The sequence below is a fragment of the Camellia sinensis genome, chromosome 6, assembly GCF_055761805.1.
Source record: "Camellia sinensis isolate YWXY chromosome 6, ASM5576180v1, whole genome shotgun sequence".
NCBI lineage: Eukaryota > Viridiplantae > Streptophyta > Magnoliopsida > Ericales > Theaceae > Camellia > Camellia sinensis.
Genome location: NC_138966.1, coordinates 125925782 through 125944217, shown reverse-complemented (window position 1 = coordinate 125944217; position 18436 = coordinate 125925782). Strand labels below are relative to the sequence as shown.

Sequence of the window (18436 nt, the reverse complement as noted above, 5' to 3'; positions counted from 1 at the left end):
TTTTTTGGCATGCCAATATAGATTATTATTTTTGTTTATTTAATTTATATATTTTTGGGTTGCCAATATAGATTACATATATAGCTCGGTAAGAACTATGTCTCTTTCGTTGCATCATCAGCAGGCTTATCAAGTTCAAGGTTAAATTACCATAGTATTTAAACAAGTGCTAATTCAAACAATGAATATGTCTGTCTATTTCTGTCATTTGCATTAAAAAAGAAAGAGGGTAAATTGCATTTTTAATTCGTATACTTTCACTCAAATTTTATTTTGATTTCTTATATTTTAATTGCAATAATTAAATCATCAAAATTTAACTAGTATTTTAATGAGGTCTTTCCATCACCCCACAGTTTGATATTTGGTGAACGCTCAAATATAAGAATTAAATTGAAGTTTTTGTGAAAATTGAAAAGTGAAAAGTGTAATTTACATGCAAATTTCTTCCTCTATCAACGCTCATAGAATGTGTTTATGTGAGAACATTTCATTCAAATTTTTAGCAGATGTGACAAAAAAAAATCAAATTCAAAATTGAAATGAATTTTGAGAATTTAATTGTTGTAATTAAAATATAAGAGATGAAAATGAAATTTGAGTGAAAAATGTATTTACCAAAAGAGTTTCACTCAAATACAAATTCCACTTGAATTTAGGTAATTACAATTTTCACCTTAGTAATTTTACCTATAAGCGGTTGGGTTGTATTGACCTATAAGCGGATTGATAATTTTAGCTCATAAATTGATTGACTTTTAGTTTTTATCATCAAAGTTGCTCAACCCAACTTGCTCACCTTATCAAATTGCAAGAATTAGGTTGAGTCGATTTAGGAAAATGTGAGTTGATATATTTTTTTGCATAAGGACAATTTTTTCTTTTTTTGTCAAATGCATTCAAATCTATCTCTAGAATAATAATCTTTTTAAGGGTTGGGCTTGAGAAATCTGTTCGGGTTTATGAAATCCACTATCAATCTTGTTTTAATGATTCAAATCATTAATATAACATGACTTTTTATGTATATTATTTATAAAAAAATTAAGTTCAGTAGATTATTATACTTTTTTCTTTATATTGCTTTTTTTTGTAAACAATAGACGATAAATATATTTTTGACGAAGTTGAATCCATCTGTTAACACATTGTCAACATTGGCAGGAGGAGTGAATGAGAAGGGTTGAAGAGAATAGAAAGTAGATGAGAGGTTTGAATAACAAACTACAAAGTCCAAGCCCAAAATTGTGAACACCCATCAGCATTTATTCAAACCACAAAAAGCCAAGCCCAAAATTTTTCACATGGATCAAAATTTGCAAGTTCATTGTAGTCTCAGCTAAGGTAGTAAAGCAAGAGCCCAAGTAGCCACCTATGTCTCTCATAGCCAATAAGACTTGATTAATTAATAGGCAGCAGCCTCTTCATAAAAACTATTTGTTCAATATGAATTGGTCAAACTTGGACCCCCCAAAAAGAAAAGAAAAAAAAGGTCAAAAGTTTAAAATATTAGTCAAGTATTTTAAGGCTAAACAACACCAAAGGGGTAGAGAGGGCAAGAAAAATAAGTAATTTTTTTTTATCAGTTTTAATTAATAAAAGTAAATAAATAATTTAAACTAATAAAATTAAAAATTAAAAATTAAAAATCTATTTTATTACAAAGGATTTTTTTTTTTTTTAAATCTCTTTTGGGGGTGTGGTGGGAGGATGGATGCCTTGCCAATGAGTCATGCGAAACACGAGTTGGGTTGGGAACCACACCAACAGCCAGGTCTCACTTCCACTCACTCTCTCTCTCCCCGACGACAGTCTCCTACTCAGATCATATTCCTCTACTTTTCTGTTCCTTATCTTCAAAACCCTAATATAGGATTCTTACATATATAACCCTCCTCCTAATGCACATGTCACTTGCAATTCAATGTACCTGGACACCCCTTCAAATGCCTAGACTTAGGCCGCCGAGCTTTGGTCCTTTTCTACTTCATTCCCCCCACACAAATTTCTTCCCAAGTTTTGGTGACATTAGGAGCCGAATCACCACTTACCCGTCTTTCATGGCGGCTATGTCGACTGTTTCTACCCAGAAAGAGCCCGTTTTGAACGAGGACGAGCCGACCCAGAAGACCCTTCAGCCCTCACAGGTATGAGGAAATTGTTGTTTCTTGCATAATTGCTTGATTCATGGCATTTTATTGATGGTTTTGCTTCGAATTTCAAATGGGTTTTGGCTGTTTTTGTGATTTGATTTGATTGCTGTGGGTTTTTAGTCCTTGTAATTTAGATTTGGTCTCTTGGGTTTGACCCAGAAGACTCATGAGCTCTTTACAGGTACGAAAAAATGGTTGTTTCTTATAACTTTGCTTGATTCATGGCGTTTTATTGATGGGTTTGCTTCAAATTCGAAATGGGCCTTATGATCTTGTAATTTAGATGTGGTCTCTTGGTTGTTTCTCTCCCCCTCTAAGCTCAAGTATTCAAAGCACAAGGGGGAAAACATTTTTCCTTGAAATTATCCTTGATTTGTTTTTTTGTTTGTTTAGATCGCTTTGCTTTTCTGTTACTTATGGGCGTATTCAAAGTTATTGTGGTTGCTGTGGTAGATAGATCTTTGACATATCCTTTTTGTGCATTGGAAACTTCACTTTACCTCCATATGATCTGCTCTGTGTGCGGTTTGTCCCCTATTATTTAGGGGTATGAGCTCATATCCAAATTTCATGGGTAAACTGCATACGGAGAAAAATACAAGGGGGTAAAGTGTATTTTGAGTCACAAAAAAATGATGAAAATATCATATGATTTACACAATGAGGTTACTTATGTGCAAAAATATTTTAGCCATTTATCAAAAGCACAAAACATGATTGGGTTTACCAAAGATGTTCTCTTTTTCTTTTTTTTTTTTAATTTTATTTTCATTTGTTTTCAAAACATTTGTGTACCAATTATGTTACTTGTTATTGTAAAAAATTAAAAAACAAACAATGATGTCAGAGGTAATTTAAGCTTTTAGGAAATGGGCAAAATATATTAAGCTCTAATTCCGTATCTCATGTGCAACATCTACTTGTATGTAGAATGAGTCATATAGACAAACAAACAAACAAAATCGAGTGCGATTGCACAAAGGATGCGAAGTCCACACGAACGAAGGGGATCAAATTTACATGGACAAACTTGAACTCGAGACCTCTTAGAACCAAGAGCTCTGATACCATGTTGAATTATTAATATAATTTAACATGATATTAGAGCCTTTGGTTTCAAGAGTTACTGAGTTTAAGCCTCATAATATGTTTGTTCCTTTGTTATATTTGTGCACTCTACCCTATACATGTTTGTGCACCCTATTCATCACGTAAGAGACACTTGCATGGGATGAAGGTGTGTTAGTGGCTTAGTTGTATCCATTTTCCAACCATTTAATTTTTTGGGGTAATTGGTTGTTATAATTTAACAATGTGGATAGAAACTCATTTGAGTTGAGATCCTCTCCTTGGTTTCTCTCATTGCCTCCCTACTTGCAATGGTGAAGATGCACCATAAGATGATCCAATAGTCCAGATCTGACTATTTCAATTAGTTTAATTTTTTTTGTTTTTTTGGGAAATAACCAGATTTGGACCGTGAGATCATCTTGGGGTGCATCTCCACTATTACAAGTAGAGAAGTAAGGAGAGAGACCAAGGAGAGGATTTGAACTTAACTCATTTACTGCGTGGTACCTACTAAAAACATGGTATCATGGGGCTAGGTATATAGATGAGATTGTTAAAATTGTCGAGGTATTTTTGATGGTACGTTTGATTTCTTGTAAAAAGAAATGAATTGGCAAACATAGTTCTAGGTTTGTATAAGAACAACTTGTACAAATATTTATATTTTCATTGTAAATTTGTAATTTCATATTAAAAGTAATGATGAAGACAACAAAACGGTTTAGAACTTGAAAAATGGAAAGTGGTCCAAATCACCTAATCTACTTCCAAATGTATTTACTTGAACATCTATTGAAATAATCTTCTTGAATTTCTCCAACTAAATGTAATTAATCTAAAAGATTTGGGAATACTCTATAACTCTTATAATACCTTTGGTTATTTAAAATAAATTATATTAAAAAAAACATTGATAGTGGATGCGGGCATATACGAGAACTTGTTAAGACATGCTAACCTTTGTTGCTCAAACAAAATAAGGCCTTTACACTTCAAAGACAAAAAAGGCCTATAAATTCTTATTGCTGAAGAGGACTATAAAAATTCTCTTCATTTGAAAACAAACAATGTTATCAAAAGCAATCTAAGCTTGTAAGAAATAGGCTATATATATATATATTAATTCCAACTCCATATCTCACGTGCAACTGTTACTTGTATGTGGAATGACAGAAAGACAAACAAACAAGTAGAATAGTGTGCAAAAGAATCAAAGTCCAAATAGACAAATGGAAGGAAGAACAAATTCTTTGAAGAGACTTGAACTCAAGGCCTCTTAGAACCAAAGGCTCTGATATCGTGTTGAGATTAGTAACATAATTTAACATAGTTTCGTCAGAGCTTTGGTTTCAAGAGTTACTGGATTCTAGTCTCATGATATGTTTGTTCCTTTATTATATTTGTGCACTCCACTCTATATGTGTATGTGCATCGTATTCATCACGTATGAGATAGACATGCATGGGAGGAAGTTGTGTTAGTATTTTTTTTTTTGAACAAAGTCTTGTTAGTAGTTTAGTCATCCATTTTCTAACCACTTAATTTTTTGTGGCAATTGGTAGTTAAAATTTAACAATGAGGATAGAAACTCGTATACCACGTGGTACGTACTAAAAGACATGGTATCATGGGACTAGGCATATGTCGAGGTACTCCTGAAGATAAATTTGATTTCCTATAAAAAAGAAATGAATTGTTAGATGTTCTACAAGCGTAAAGGTGGAGATAATGATGTCATGATTAGGGTTTTGTATAAGAACTACTTGTAAATATGTATATTTTCATTGTAAATTTGTAATTTCATATTAAAAGTAATGATGAAGAAAGCAAAGGAGTTGAAACTTGGAATATGGAAAATGGTCCAAATCACCTAATTTACTTTCAAATGTATTTTCTTGAATATCTATTGAACATCACTTCCTGAATTTATCCAACTAAATATAATTACTCTAAAAGATTTTGGAATACTTTGTGACTCCTAAATATCTTTGGGTATTTAAAACAAATTACATTAAAATGGCATCAAAAGGGAATGCGGGCTTATGCAAGAACTTGTTAAGCCGTGCTAACCTTTGATGCTAAAAAAATATAAGGCTTTTACACAAAAGTTTTATAAATTCTTACTAATGAAGAGAACTGTATAAAATTCTCGTCATTTGTAAACAAATAATGTTATCAAAAACAACATGAGCTTTTAGGAATTGGGCACAATATATTAAGCTCTAACTTCATTTTTCATATGCAACTCTCACTTGTATGTGGAATGACAGAAAGATAGACAAACAACCAGAACCATGCGTGATTGTACAACTGAAAAAATGTCTACACGAACAAATGGAAGGGCAAACAAATTCAGATAGAGAGACTTGAGCTCAAGACCTCTCAGAACCAATGGCTCTGATACCATGTTGAAAACAAATTCAGCATAGTATCAGAATCATTGGTTTGAAGGGTTAATGGGTTTAAGTCTCATGATATGTTTGTTCCTTTGTTATATTTGTGCACTTTGCTCTATACATGTTTGTGCACCCTGTTCACCACAGATGAGAGACGTGAGAAGAAGGTTTGTTAGTAGCTTAGTTATATCCATTTTCTAACTACTTAAAATTCTGAGGCAATTGGTTGGTTGTTAAAATTTAACAATGTGGATTGAAATTGATTTACCACTTGGTGTGTACTAAAAAACATGGTATTATGGGGCTAGGTATATGGATGAGATTGTTAAAACTGTCGAGATACTTTTGAAGGTAAGTTTGATTTCTTGTAAAAAGAAATGAATTGTCAAACATAGTTATGGAGGCATAAAGTTGGAGACAACAATGTCATGATTGGGGTTTTGTATAAGAACAACTTGTACAAATATTTATATTTTCATTGTAAATTGTACTTTCATATTAAAAGTAATGATGAAGAAAACAAAGGGGTTGGAACTTGGAATGTGGAAAGTGTTAGCATATTATATTAGCCGAAAGTTTCACTAAGGTCTGTCTGTAATCATTTTGTGCCCTCAGGGATTATCTTGTAATTGACTCTCTTGTAAACCCTAATCTTCATTTTATAAATAGGGGGTGATATTCTATCACACCCTTAAGCTGGTTACTCGAGCTTCATGGTATCAGAGCAGAACCTCTAGGGTTTCGGCTCATCCTCGTTGGTAGACCTTTACACCAACGACACTCTAGGGTTGGAAGCTTACCTGGGTGGATCTTCACTCAGCCGTCAGCTCGTCTTCCTCGCCTTCCTTTGTCGTCTCCCTCACCTCGTCAGCTCGTCTTCCTCACCTCGTCGATCTCCTCAGCTCGTCTTCCTCGCCTTCCTCTGTCGTCTCCCTCACCTCGTCGATCTCCTCGCCTTCCTCTGTCGATCGTCGCTCGTCGTCATCGTCCTCAGCCTCTGTCACTGTGGTATGATCTCAGCCTTGGTATATATAAATATATATATATATATATATATCCTGATATATATATAAATATAGCCTGTTATATATATTTATATATAAATACATGTATACATAAATAAATCAATATATATATAAAAAAAAAAACACAAAAAAAAAACATAAAAACAAAACAAAACAAAACAAAAAAAAAACAAAAAAAAACAAAAAAAAAACAAAAACAAAAACAAAAAAACAAAAAATAGTTTCTTAATTTTGTTATGTCTTTATAGTGGTCATTGTGTCTGTTATCTCACTACCACCTTCCGGATTTGTGATTTCCACTAGTTTTGTTGCGGGTTTGGTAGTATTGTATCCATGACAGATTCCACTAGTGTGTCCCCTTCTTCTCAAACACCAAAGAGTGAGAGTCCCATTCTACCTACTACCATAACTGAGAACCCCAACCCTAGTTTGAAAATCACCACCTCTCTATTCAATGGTCAGAACTACCTAGCATGGTCTCAAAGTTTGACTATGTTTTTGAAAAGCAGAGGGAAAATGGGGTATGTTGATGGCAGGATACAGGCACCTAGTACCACTGACTCAAGTTATGACCAATGGGAGATTACCAACTCTTTGATTATGAGTTGGCTTATCCATTCGATGGTTCCAGAACTTGGTGAGGGCTACTTGTCTATGGAGACTGCCCAGGACGTTTGGGAGGCTGTGGCTGTTACCTATTCCCCCAAAGGAAATTTTTCACAAGCATTTGAGTTGCGCCGATCTATTGAGAGCTCACTTCAGGGGGAGCAGACTGTTCTTCAGTACTTCACTTTCCTCACCAACGGTTGGAAACGCCTTGACCACCTGGAAGACTATAAGCCCGTTTGCCCTGCTGATTCTGTCGGGTACAAGAAGTTCATCGCACGGGAACGGGTCTTTAAATTTTTGGCCGGCCTAAATGTGGAGTATGATCCAGCTAGGGGTCGAGTTCTGAGTATGGACACTCTTCCTTCACTTCAGGAGGCATTTGCCTATGTCCAAAATGAGGAGAGTCGTCGGTCTGCTATGATGTCCCCTGTCTCTATTGACCGTTCCGCATTACTGTCTACTCCTCGAGATGGCCGCAGCCTGCCTCCTCCGTCTGCTGCTAAGGAGTCTGTATTCTGTGATTATTGCAAGAAGCCGCGGCATACTCGTGAGACGTGTTGGAAGCTTCATGGGACTCCATCCGGGGGTCGAGGTGATCGGTCTGGTTCTCGAGGAGGTCGGTTCGGCCAATCTCGAGGACGTGGTTCCTATTCCCGGGCTCATCAGTCTAGTGTCGTTGATACCCTTGAGTTTAATTCTACTTCTGTTACCCAAGCTTCTGATACTGAGCTGGAGGATGCTTTGCGCCAATTGTTGGACCGCCGATCTTGTACTGCTCTCAGTACCGCTTCCTCGTCCTTTGCCCGCTCAGGTAACTTAGCATCTTCTCCTTGTGCTTTCCTGGTTCATACATCTTTGCCTTGGATTATTGATTCTGGTGCCTCAGATCATATGTCTGGCTCCTCTGATCTTTTCTCTGTTTATAAGCCCTCTTCAGGTCAGGACAAAGTTAGGATTGCCGATGGTACTGTTTCTTCCATTTCTGGAAAAGGTTTAGTCCAAGTCACTCCTACCATATATCTATCTTCTGTTCTCCATGTTCCCAAGTTTTCTGTTAATCTGTTATCCTTAAGTCGTCTTACCCAGGATTTGAATTGTAGTGTGACGTTTTTTTCTGATCATTGTCTTTTTCAGGACCTTGTCACGGGGAGGGGAGGACGATTGGCAGTGGTAGTGCAGAAAATGGTCTCTACTTCCTAGATCAATCGGACAAACTTGCTTATTCTTCCACCACGTCTTCTACTACCCCCGCTGATTTATGGCTATGGCATCGGCGTCTTGGGCATCCCTCATTTCATTTACTTAAGCATTTATTTCCTTCTAGTTTCGCAAATCATCATGTGTCTGACTTTCTTTGTGAGTCTTGTCAACTTGGCAAACAACATAGAGCTTCTTTTGCTCCCAGTTTGAATAAAAGTTTCGTTCCTTTTTCATTAATACATTCTGATGTTTGGGGTCCCTCTCGTGTTCTGTCTGTGAAAGGTCATCGCTGGTTTGTTACATTTATTGATGATTTTTCTCGTGCTACTTGGGTGTATCTCATGAAAGATAAGAGTGAGGTTTTCTCTGTGTTTCGCACTTTTCATAAGATGATTTGTACTCAGTTTGGGGCTACTATCAAAATATTTCGTTCTGATAATGGCGGGGAATACATAGATTCTGGGTTAGGACAATATTTCTCTACTCATGGCATTATCCATCAGACCTCTTGCACAAATACCCTTCAACAAAATGGGGTGGCCGAACGCAAGAATCGGCATCTTCTTGACATGGCTCGGTGCATGTGTTTTTTTATGAATGTGCCTCGGCCCTATTGGGGCGACGCTGTTCTCACCGCTGCCCATCTTATTAATCGTCTCCCTACCCAGGTCTTGGACAAACAGGCTTCGCTTCACGTCCTCCTCGGTTCTCCGTCCTTGTTTTCTATTCCTCCCAAAATATTTGGTTGTGTCTGTTTTGTCCATAATCACTCTCCCTCTCGTGGTAAGTTGGACCCTTGCTCCCTCAAATGTGTTTTCCTTGATTACTCTCCTACTCAAAAGGGGTATAAATGTTACCACCCTTCTTCTCGTAAGTGGTTTGTGTCCATGGATGTAACTTTCTTTGAGTCCCAGTCCTATTTCTTGTCCTCTCCGGTGTCACCGTCCTCATTTCCGGGGGAGCCTTGGTGTGAAGTGAGTCCTGTGCCTCCTATGGTGGAACCAGTTGTTCTTGCACCACCCTCTACTACTGTGCTTCCTATGGTGGAACCAGTTGTTCTTGCACCCCCCTCTTCTACTGGGACTATCGAACCCACTGTCACCAAGAATAAGGACGGGCATGTTTATGTCCGGGACATAGATAGAAAACCAGTTAACTGGATACACGGGACCGTTTCTGCTACTCCACTGCCATCTCTTGCTTCTGATGAGAGTCTGGGTAACTTTGAACCTCTTGAGTCCATTGATCTTGATGTTCCTATTGCCAAGAGGAAGGGTGTGAGATCTTGTACTCAACATCCTATCTCACAGTTTGTATCATACTCTCATTTGTCATCCTCATATAGAGCATTTGTGTCCAATATTTCCTCTGTTAGCATTCCTAACCATTTTCAGGATGCTCTTGCTACCTCTGAGTGGAAACTAGCCATGATTGAGGAAATGAAAGCACTTAGGAAGAATGGCACTTGGGAATTGACTGAGTTACCTACGGGCAAACGACCTGTGGGATGTAAATGGGTATATACTGTGAAACACAAAGCAGATGGGTCTATTGAGCGTTACAAAGCAAGACTTGTGGCAAAAGGGTTTACTCAGACATATGGCATTGATTATCAGGAGACCTTCGCACCAGTGGCTAAAATGAATTCAGTCAGAGTACTTCTCTCTCTAGCAGCTAATCTAGATTGGCCGCTTTATCAATTTGATGTCAAGAATGCTTTTCTCCATGGTGACCTCGAAGAAGAAGTATATATGGACATTCCTCCGGGTTTTGAGGATCATCAAACAGAAGGCAAAGTATGCAAACTACGGAAGTCATTATATGGTCTCAAACAGTCTCCAAGGGCTTGGTTTGAGAGATTCACTCAGGCTATGTTTAAATATGGCTTCAAACAAAGTCAGGCAGATCACACATTGTTTGTGAAACATTTCTCACGCGGTAAGACTACAGCACTTATTGTTTATGTAGATGACATAGTTCTTACAGGCAATGATAGTGGGAAAATACCTCTGTTGAAGAAATATTTAGCTAAAGAATTTGAAATCAAAGACTTGGGAAGCTTGAAGTATTTTCTGGGAATTGAAGTTGCTCGCTCTAAGGATGGGATATTTATCTCACAGAGAAAATATGTGCTTGACCTGTTGAAGGAAACTGGGATGCTTGGCTGTAAGGCATGTGCCACCCCACTGGAACCCAATCAGAAATTGGGGGATGATGAAGGAGGAGAAATTGTGGATAGGGGGAGCTATCAACGATTATTGGGTAAGCTCATTTACCTATCTCACTCCCGTCCTGATATTGCTGTTGCTGTCAGTGTAGTTAGTCAGTTTATGCATGCTCCTCATCAGATTCACTTTGATGCTGTCATGAGAATCTTGAGGTATTTGAAGTCTGCTCCTGGTAAGGGTCTGTATTTTTCAAAGTATGATCATCTTCGTGTAGAAGCCTATACAGATGCTGACTGGGCTGGGTCAGTAACTGATAGGAGATCAACTTCAGGGTATTGCACATTTGTTGGCGGCAACCTAGTTACTTGGAGGAGTAAGAAACAGAATGTGGTTGCCAGGTCAAGTGCAGAAGCTGAGTTTAGAGCTATGGCACAAGGTGTGTGTGAACTTTTATGGATCAAATTATTGTTGCGTGATCTAGGTATTGATCAGACGGACTCCATGCGGTTATACTGTGATAATAAGGCCGCCATCAACATCGCTCACAATCCAGTTCAACATGACAGGACAAAACATGTTGAGATTGATCGCCACTTCATTAAGGAGAAACTCACTAGTGGTACCATTTGTACTCCTTTTGTCCAGTCTGGTGAACAACTTGCTGACATTCTCACCAAGGGGATTGGGAATAAACCATTTCATGACATATTAGGCAAGCTGGGCATGAGAGATATCTTCGCACCAGCTTGAGGGGGAGTGTTAGCATATTATATTAGCCGAAAGTTTCACTAAGGTCTGTCTGTAATCATTTTGTGCCCTCAAGGATTATTTTGTAATTGACTCTCTTGTAAACCCTAATCTTCATTTTATAAATAGGGGGTGATATTCTATCACACCCTTAAGCTGGTTACTCGAGCTTCAGAAAGTGGTCCAAATCAATCAATCTACTTTCAAATGTATTTTCTTGAACCTCGGTTGAATATCACTTCTTTAATTTCTCTAACTAATTGTTCTAAAAGATTTCGGAACACTCTGTAACTCCTAAAATGTGTTTGGGTATTTAAAATAAATTATATTAAAAAACCATCAAAAGGAGATGGCCTATACAAGAACTTGTTAAGCATGCTAACATTTGCTGCTCAAAACAAAATAAGGCCTCTACACTCTTAAAGAGAAAAAAAGCCTACAAATTCTTACTAAGGCCTCGTTTGGCAAGAGGCTATTTTAGCCAATTAGCCAAAAAGTTACTAAATTAGCCAAAAAGCCAACAACCCATACCAAAAAGTCAAAGATTCTCTTTTCTCTCTACTTTTTGCACATCTTTTCGTAATTAGCTAAAAAGTCATCCCAAACATACAAGTTTTTTTTACTTACCTTTTTAGCCAAATAGCCAAAAAGTTACTAAATTAGCCTGTTCCCAAACGAGGCCTAAGAAGAAAACTGTAGAAAATTCTTTTCATTTGAAAACAAACAATGTTATCGAAAGTAATCTAAGCTTTTAGGAAATGGGCAATGTGTATTGAGCTCTAACTCTGTAGCTCACGTGCAACCACCACTTTTATGTGGAATGATAGAAGGACAAACAAACAAACAGTATAATGTTCGATTGCACAAAGGAAACAAAGTCCACATAGACAAATGGAAGGGGGAACAAATTCACATGTAAAGACTTGAACTCAAGATCTCTCAAAATCAATGCTCTGATACCATGTTAAAGTAGCATAATTTAACATGATATCAGAACATTGGTTGCAAGAGTAACTGGGTTTTATGTTGCATAGTATGTTTGTTCCTTTGTTATATTTGTGTGCTTTTCTCTATACATGTTTGTGCATCTTGTTCACCACATATAAGATGGACTTACACAGGAGGAAGGGGTGTTAGTAGCTTAGTTTTATCCATTTTCTATCCGCTCAAACTTTCGGGGCAATTGGTTCTCAAATATTTAACAATATGGACAAAAACTGATATACTATGTGGCATGTACTAATAAACATGGAACCATGGGGCTAGGCATATGAATGAGATCATTAAAATTGTCAAGGTATTTCTGAATGCAAGATTGATTTCTTGTAGAAAAGAAATGTATTGTCCGACATAGTTATACAAGCGTGAAGTGGGAGATAAATGTTACTTTAGATGCGAACATGTTAAGATGGTGGGCTTACCAGGTGGCATACATGCATGAAGGCTGAGCACGTGAACTTCAGCTGGGATGTGAACACCAACTACAGATGTGAATGATATCATGATTGGGGTTTTCTTCGTCATTTATTTTCAATACGAAATTAGAACATTACCATGAAAATAGAAATCACTAGGGTTGGAACTTGGAATATGGAAAAATGGTCCAAATCACCTAATTTGCTTGAACATCTATGGAACATCACTTCTTGAATTTCTCCAATTGAATATAATTACTCTAAAAGATTTGGGAATACTATGAAACTACTAAAATACCTTTATGTATTTTTTGATAATTAAAACAAATTATATTAAAAAATATCAAATGGGGATCCAGCGTATAAAAGAGCATGTTAAGCTATGCTAACCTTTATTGCTCATACAAAAGAAGGCCTATAAATTCTTACATATGAAGGGAATTGACAAAATCTATACTTCGATGAAGGTTCAGATAAACCTTCCTAACAGGGTTTATCATGTCAAATGCACTAAGATTCATTTTTCATTCCTTCTTAATGAACTAAATGTAAATTGATTGGTGTGTAGTTAAATGAACCTAAAGTTTTGGGGGGTTATTGAAATGTCATGTGGGTGAAAGAATAGAAAGTAGATCTTCGTATGTTGTCCATTTCTTGAAAAAAGACGTTGATTTATATATTTATACGATAGTTATGATGGACTTTAAAGTTGGAAATTCCAGTAACTGACTAAAAAGGTAAGAGATTAGGGGTTATAATATGCCCTGCTTGGTGGACGAAACCTTCTCTTCTTGCAGGGTTACCGAACAGTCGGTTGGAGGTGAGTTGTGATGTGCAATGGCTCAATAGAGATAGGTGATCGTTCGAGTGGAGATTCCATTGGCTGAGTCAAGGGGTGTTTCGATTGAGTTTTGGGTAGGCACGTATCTATCTTGATTGTTTAAGCTTGATTCTTAGAAGAGCACGTGGAGGCTCATTGTTGACCCACATGTTGCCTCACATGACAATCACATGGCGCCAACTTGATTTGTAGTGGAGGTGACGTGGAGATGTCATGTCAATGCCAGCCACATAATGGAGTTGAATTTTCTATCTCCAAGGAAAAAAAACTCTGATCTCCAATCAGAACTCATGAGGATCATTTAGAGCCGACGATAAAACTAAAAAAAATTTGCATGTCTCTATTTCAGAGAACTCTTTTTCGGTGCTATGCTTCCTTAGCATTTTGTGCATTTCACTAGTGGCTTGTGCTCTTCTATTTTGGGAGATCTCTTCCTTTTATTTTATGCTCCACATTATTGGTTTGTTATCATCCAAGTACGAGCTAAACTATTTAAAAAGTCTAGTACTCTAGGGTTTTAATTCTTGCTATTGGACCTAACTTAAAAAAAGTATCTTTCTATCATCATAGTAAGACTATTTTTCTACTCCAATGTTCTTTACACAATGGAATGCAACACTTAAATATGCTTGACATGCTAGTAGAACCAAATTAGATACCTGAATATCAGGAATGCATTAACTCAGTTTGTGATATTGAAATGATATTATGGTGTTTTCCCATTTTCAAGCTGGGTGCAGGGGAAGTTATAGTAAACTTGCATCTTTTATCATGTTGTGTATTGAATCTGGTTGAATTTACTTAACAGTATGTTGAACTGCTATCAGAAAGCATGTGCTTACTTTGTAATTGATCAGATTGAAATGAGACCTAATATGACGTTATCATGGTTTCTAGAAACCTTTTGCCTTTTACCCTTTTGTTTTCTCTTTCTTTGTTTTGTGTTCAGTTTTTCATGCTCTTGCAATTATTTGTTGCAGTAAGCGAAGTGGTACCTGACTTGAGGGTTAACTTCACTTGGCTTGGTACTTTGGGTCTTGAGGTCTTGCACATTCCTCTGGTGTAAGTTAGGTCAGTTATAGGCTTGAGAAGTGTATCATGTGTTGGGGTTGAGTTGATTGTTATGTCTAACCTTGAGCTTGAGTCAGTGAAAATCGAACCAAACTAAACTGTGACCAATGAAACACCAATCTCTAACTTAATGGCTAAGCTTCGAAAACTTATGTGCACTGTAACTGGTTGCACATAATCACTTGCCTTGTCTTGTTGAGTGCTTCTATTTAGATTTGCTTCCTTGACTCTTAACTTTTTTTCCCTCTTGTTTTGGCTCATAATCATGAAGTATGTTGTATCCTTATTTTTCTCCTCGAGATCCCACAAGCTAAATAACATAGACATAAATGTGGGGTACAAATATGATACGATCTGAACAGATGGACGAAGAAAATCCTAAAAATATGTAGGACATGGAACTGGCGATAACATGGCAATACACGTGTTTCTTCTAGATACATCAATTATATAATATTGATTAATACATTAAACTTCTATGTGAGTAATTTCTAGTAAAGCTAAAGCTTGACAGGTTCATTTTGATGATTATATTATGTATATCGCTATTACTTCTACTATATGACCTTTTGAGTTCCTGTCTATGTTGAAAAGTTCCCCTTGACTTTAGTTTTGAACATGATATGGAGACAGACCCTGCATTTTTGTACAATTGCTTGTGCTTCTTAGTCCATGAGTTACAATATTTTTGATTTCTGAACTTCGTCCGATTTTGAGATCATAATTGCCATTGTCGAATACCTTGTCGAAGATATTCTCAGCCAAGTTTTGTAGTCTCTGTCTTAATCTTTTGAAGATGATAGAATGACTGAATGGCATCTAACCATTTTTATTGTCTATTTATTGATCCTTAAGTATTTGACATTTTTTATTTCCTTTTTCCAGGTTGCACAGCGTTTGGAGAAGTTCAAAACTACGATCTTCACACAAATGAGTATGCTTGCCATCAAACACGGAGCAATAAACCTTGGACAGGGCTTCCCCAACTTTGACGGTCCTGAATTTGTGAAAGAAGCAGCCATTGAAGCCATTAAAGCCGGGAAAAACCAATATGCCCGTGGATATGGAGTTCCTGACCTCAACTCTGCTATCTCTGAAAGGTTCAAAAAAGATACCGGACTTGTGGTGGACCCAGAAAAGGAAGTTACCGTCACCTCAGGATGCACCGAAGCAATTGCTGCGACCATGTTGGGTTTAATAAATCCCGGTGATGAAGTGATTGTATTCGCTCCATTCTACGATTCTTATGAAGCCACCCTGTCAATGGCCGGTGCCAAAATCAAATGCATCACATTACGACCCCCAAATTTTTCGGTGCCTCTTGATGAGCTCAAGTCGACAATCTCAAAGAATACTCGAGCTGTTCTCATAAACACCCCACACAATCCCACGGGGAAAATGTTCACTAGGGAAGAACTCAACACGATTGCATCGCTATGCATTGAGAATGACGTGTTGGTTTTCACCGATGAAGTTTATGACAAGTTGGCTTTTGAAATGGACCACATTTCTATGGCTTCTCTTCCTGGAATGTACGAGCGGACCGTTACTTTGAATTCATTGGGAAAGACATTCTCTTTAACAGGTTGGAAGATTGGGTGGGCCATAGCTCCCCCGCACCTGACTTGGGGTGTGCGTCAAGCACACTCGTTCCTCACTTTTGCCACATGCACTCCAATGCAGCATGCGGCTGCAGCGGCTCTTAGAGCCCCCGAGTCTTACTACGAGGAGCTAAAGAGGGATTACTCAGCAAAGAAGGCGATTTTGGTCGAAGGGCTAAAGGCTGTTGGTTTCAAGGTATACCCCTCAAGTGGAACCTATTTTGTGGTGGTCGATCACACCCCATTTGGGCAAGAAAATGATGTTGCATTTTGTGAGTATCTGATCAAGGAAGTCGGGGTGGTAGCGATTCCGACAAGCGTGTTTTACTTGAACCCGGAAGATGGAAAGAATCTTGTGAGGTTTACTTTCTGCAAAGATGAGGGCACGCTGAGGAGTGCAGTTGAAAGGATGAAAGAGAAGCTATTGAGGAAGTGAAGATCCGAAATGGATATTGTTTGACCCCGGATCTATTGTGCACCAAATAGATTTATGTTGTTTAGCGATAAGCATTCGGTACTAGAGGTAAATTCTTTTTTTCTTTTTCCAAGGCCAGTTTATGTGAATTGATATACATTTTGAATAAATTGAAATGAAGTAGCAAATTTACTCATTGAAATCATTTTTATTTACTTAAGATAGTTGGAAAACATCAGCACAGGGAGTGAATTGGCAGATTACTATCAGCATTGTTTGCTTCACTTTGGTAGTGTTTGTTTTGAAGGATCGGACTATTATTGTTTGGTTCAAAATTTTTACACCAGTCTATTAGTCACAAATCCATTAGACTATTGCGTTCCATGGGGGGTGGGACACAAATGGAGGGACCGGGGATATGGGATAAGGTGGTGAAATGACCATTTTGATCCTCTACTATTTAATTATGTATTATATTTAGTAAAATTCAATAAAATTTAAATGTTTCAATTTAAAAATAAAATAATTTTTATTTTATGTTTTATTTATTTAATTTTTTAAAATAATTTTTAATAGATATTTTATTGATGTTTTATTTTAAAATTTTGTTTATATTTTATTTAAATTTTAATAGATGTTTTATTTAATTTTATTGTTTTTTAAAATAAATTTATTTAAAATTTTAATTAAAAAAATAACATATATTTTTATTGATATTTTATTTATTTAAAATAAATTTATTTAATTGTTTTAAAAATAAAATCAAATAAATTTTTATTTAATCTAGTTAAAAATAATTAAAATATTAAAGATGTGTTTAATATTGTTATTACTTAATAAACAATTGAAAAAGGTAAAATAGTCATTTAAACATTTTTCTTTTTCCATAATATTCCAAATAAACATAGGATTCATATCTTATCTAACCAAATAGTCTTTTCTTGACCTCTAATCCCATGATTAAACAAACATAGGATACAAATTCAGTCTAACTAAATAGTCCGGGGACAATGTATCCTAAGACTAACAGTCCGGTAAATTCTAATCTCTTTTATCCAGTCCGTTTAAACAAACACACCCAAATGCGTATAGCCACAAGTGGTGTTTACTATCATAGGCTTTATGCATAAATAGACCAATATATATTATTGTGTTTCCATATCAAAAATTGTATTGTTATGCATGTCAAATTTTATTAATATATTTAAAATATTAAACTTAATAGTGTGAAATTTAAAACTGTACTCAGAATTATACCAATATCGATACATATCATCCTAAATGATACACCATCTTCAAGGTTAGTCAAAGTAATTGATGTCAAGGTCGCTCACATGAATAGCCTCACTACACTAAAGGACTACATTGTAGCCTTGTAGGTGTTGTTTAGGCCACCATTGAAGAGGCAGTGAATTATTGCAATGTGCTCTATTGACGAACTAAAAGCCTCGTTCTCATGCTAGGTGATAGCGACTTGCACACCGTCAATGATCGTGTATTTGAAATTTTGATCTGGTTCATTGTTGTGGTCTCGAACCAACAAATGTGCTTTGACCAACTCGAAAATGCTCCAATACTAGACTCCAATGTAAAATGTTCACTCAACGCAACTCAGTTCGCTAGCAATGCCATCAATGTTGTTGCTAGTATTAGTCCCATCCTTCAAGCCTTCAACATCCAAATCGACAATACCATGGAGGCCAAATTGGAGAAAAATTGGAAAA

General features: G+C 36.7%; 1 protein-coding gene across 1 annotated transcript; it reads left to right on the top strand.

Moving 5' to 3' along the window:
- The first annotated feature begins 1553 nt into the window (after nt 1-1553).
- On the top strand, nt 1554-16906 carry LOC114279044 (Pyridoxal phosphate (PLP)-dependent transferases superfamily protein). The gene is made up of 2 exons (XM_028221211.2): nt 1554-2147; nt 15582-16906. The coding sequence occupies exons 1-2, from the start codon at nt 1902-1904 to the stop codon at nt 16731-16733; spliced, it is 1398 nt and encodes a 465-aa protein (XP_028077012.2). The 5' UTR covers nt 1554-1901; the 3' UTR covers nt 16734-16906.
- The last annotated feature ends 1530 nt before the right edge of the window (nt 16907-18436 follow it).

Excerpts from the sequence above, each read along its gene's own strand:
- LOC114279044 (XM_028221211.2), top strand. The coding sequence starts at position 1,902 with ATGCACATGTCACTTGCAATTCAATGTACCTGGACACCCCTTCAAATG. Across the intron at positions 2,148-15,581 it reads AGACCCTTCAGCCCTCACAG|GTTGCACAGCGTTTGGAGAA; the intron begins GTATGAGGAAAT and ends TCCTTTTTCCAG.